Source organism: Myotis brandtii, unplaced genomic scaffold (assembly GCF_000412655.1).
Source record: "Myotis brandtii unplaced genomic scaffold, ASM41265v1 scaffold667, whole genome shotgun sequence".
NCBI classification, from domain to species: Eukaryota; Metazoa; Chordata; class Mammalia; order Chiroptera; family Vespertilionidae; genus Myotis; species Myotis brandtii.
The window spans coordinates 2047770-2048676 of NW_005370593.1; the positions used below are offsets into that span (position 1 = coordinate 2047770).

General features: G+C 48.8%; 1 protein-coding gene across 1 annotated transcript in view; it reads right to left on the bottom strand.

The window, feature by feature from the left end:
* COCH (cochlin) overlaps positions 1-612 on the bottom strand; it is a 15233-nt gene extending 14621 nt beyond the window's left edge. Inside the window, exon 1 of the mRNA XM_014528963.1 lies at positions 496-612. Coding sequence (XP_014384449.1) covers positions 496-612 — 117 coding nt within the window. The remainder of the gene's footprint in view (positions 1-495) is intronic.
* Positions 613-907: the final 295 nt, after the last annotated feature.

Consider the following 907-nt stretch of genomic DNA (forward strand, 5'->3'; position numbering starts at 1 on the left):
GTCGCGCAGGGCTGCCGACCGCCCCAAGGCCTCGGGCCCCAGCAGAACCACCAGGTCCACGCGGCCTCAGCACAAAACTGCCCAACTTTGTGCTCCCGTGGAAACAGAGTTCCTACTTCTAAAGCAGCGGTTCTCAACCTGTGGGTCGCGACCCCTTTGGAGGTCGAACGACCCTTTCACAGAGGTCTCCTAAGACCATCGGGAAACACATATATAATTACATATTGTTAATGTGATTAATCACTATGCTTTAATTATGTTTAATTTGTAACAATGAAATTGGGGGTCACCACAACATGAGGAACTGTATTAAAGGGTCGTGGCATTGGGAAGGTTGAGAACCACTGTAAGTATAACCAACCTGGGCTGGTAAATGCATGCCCTGGATCTGTTAGAAATCCTGTCGCCTGATTGGTTATTTTTTGGACCTTAGGGATCCTGCCTCCCGACTTGGATTCAGCTGGAGTTGTATTTTCTCCAAAGGGCTCCACGTACTGTAATGTGGAAGGCCACGTCTGTGAGGCGGCCCCATCGCTCCTTACATCTGCCTTTTCTTCTTTTCTGCAGCGGGGCTGCCTTTGCAAATTCCTGGACCTGGGTGTCTGTTGTCATTGCACAGAATTTCAGAATCTGTAAGTGTTTATTATCTGCTAGGGAAGCATGGACATCACATTGGTGGAGCTCGGACTCTCAGACCACAAGCCATTTTGTCCTTTGGTATTGAAGTCACAGACCAGAGCCCTGATGCTGTTTATTACTGAAGGTCAGCTTTTCTCGAGCCTTAGATACTATAGTTCCCAACTCCTCCTACCTGGCTACCTAAGAGTCATTTGCGGGGCTTGCCAAACACACAGGTCCTGAGCCCCATCTCTGAACTTTTTGATTCAGGAAGTCTTGGGTGGGACTT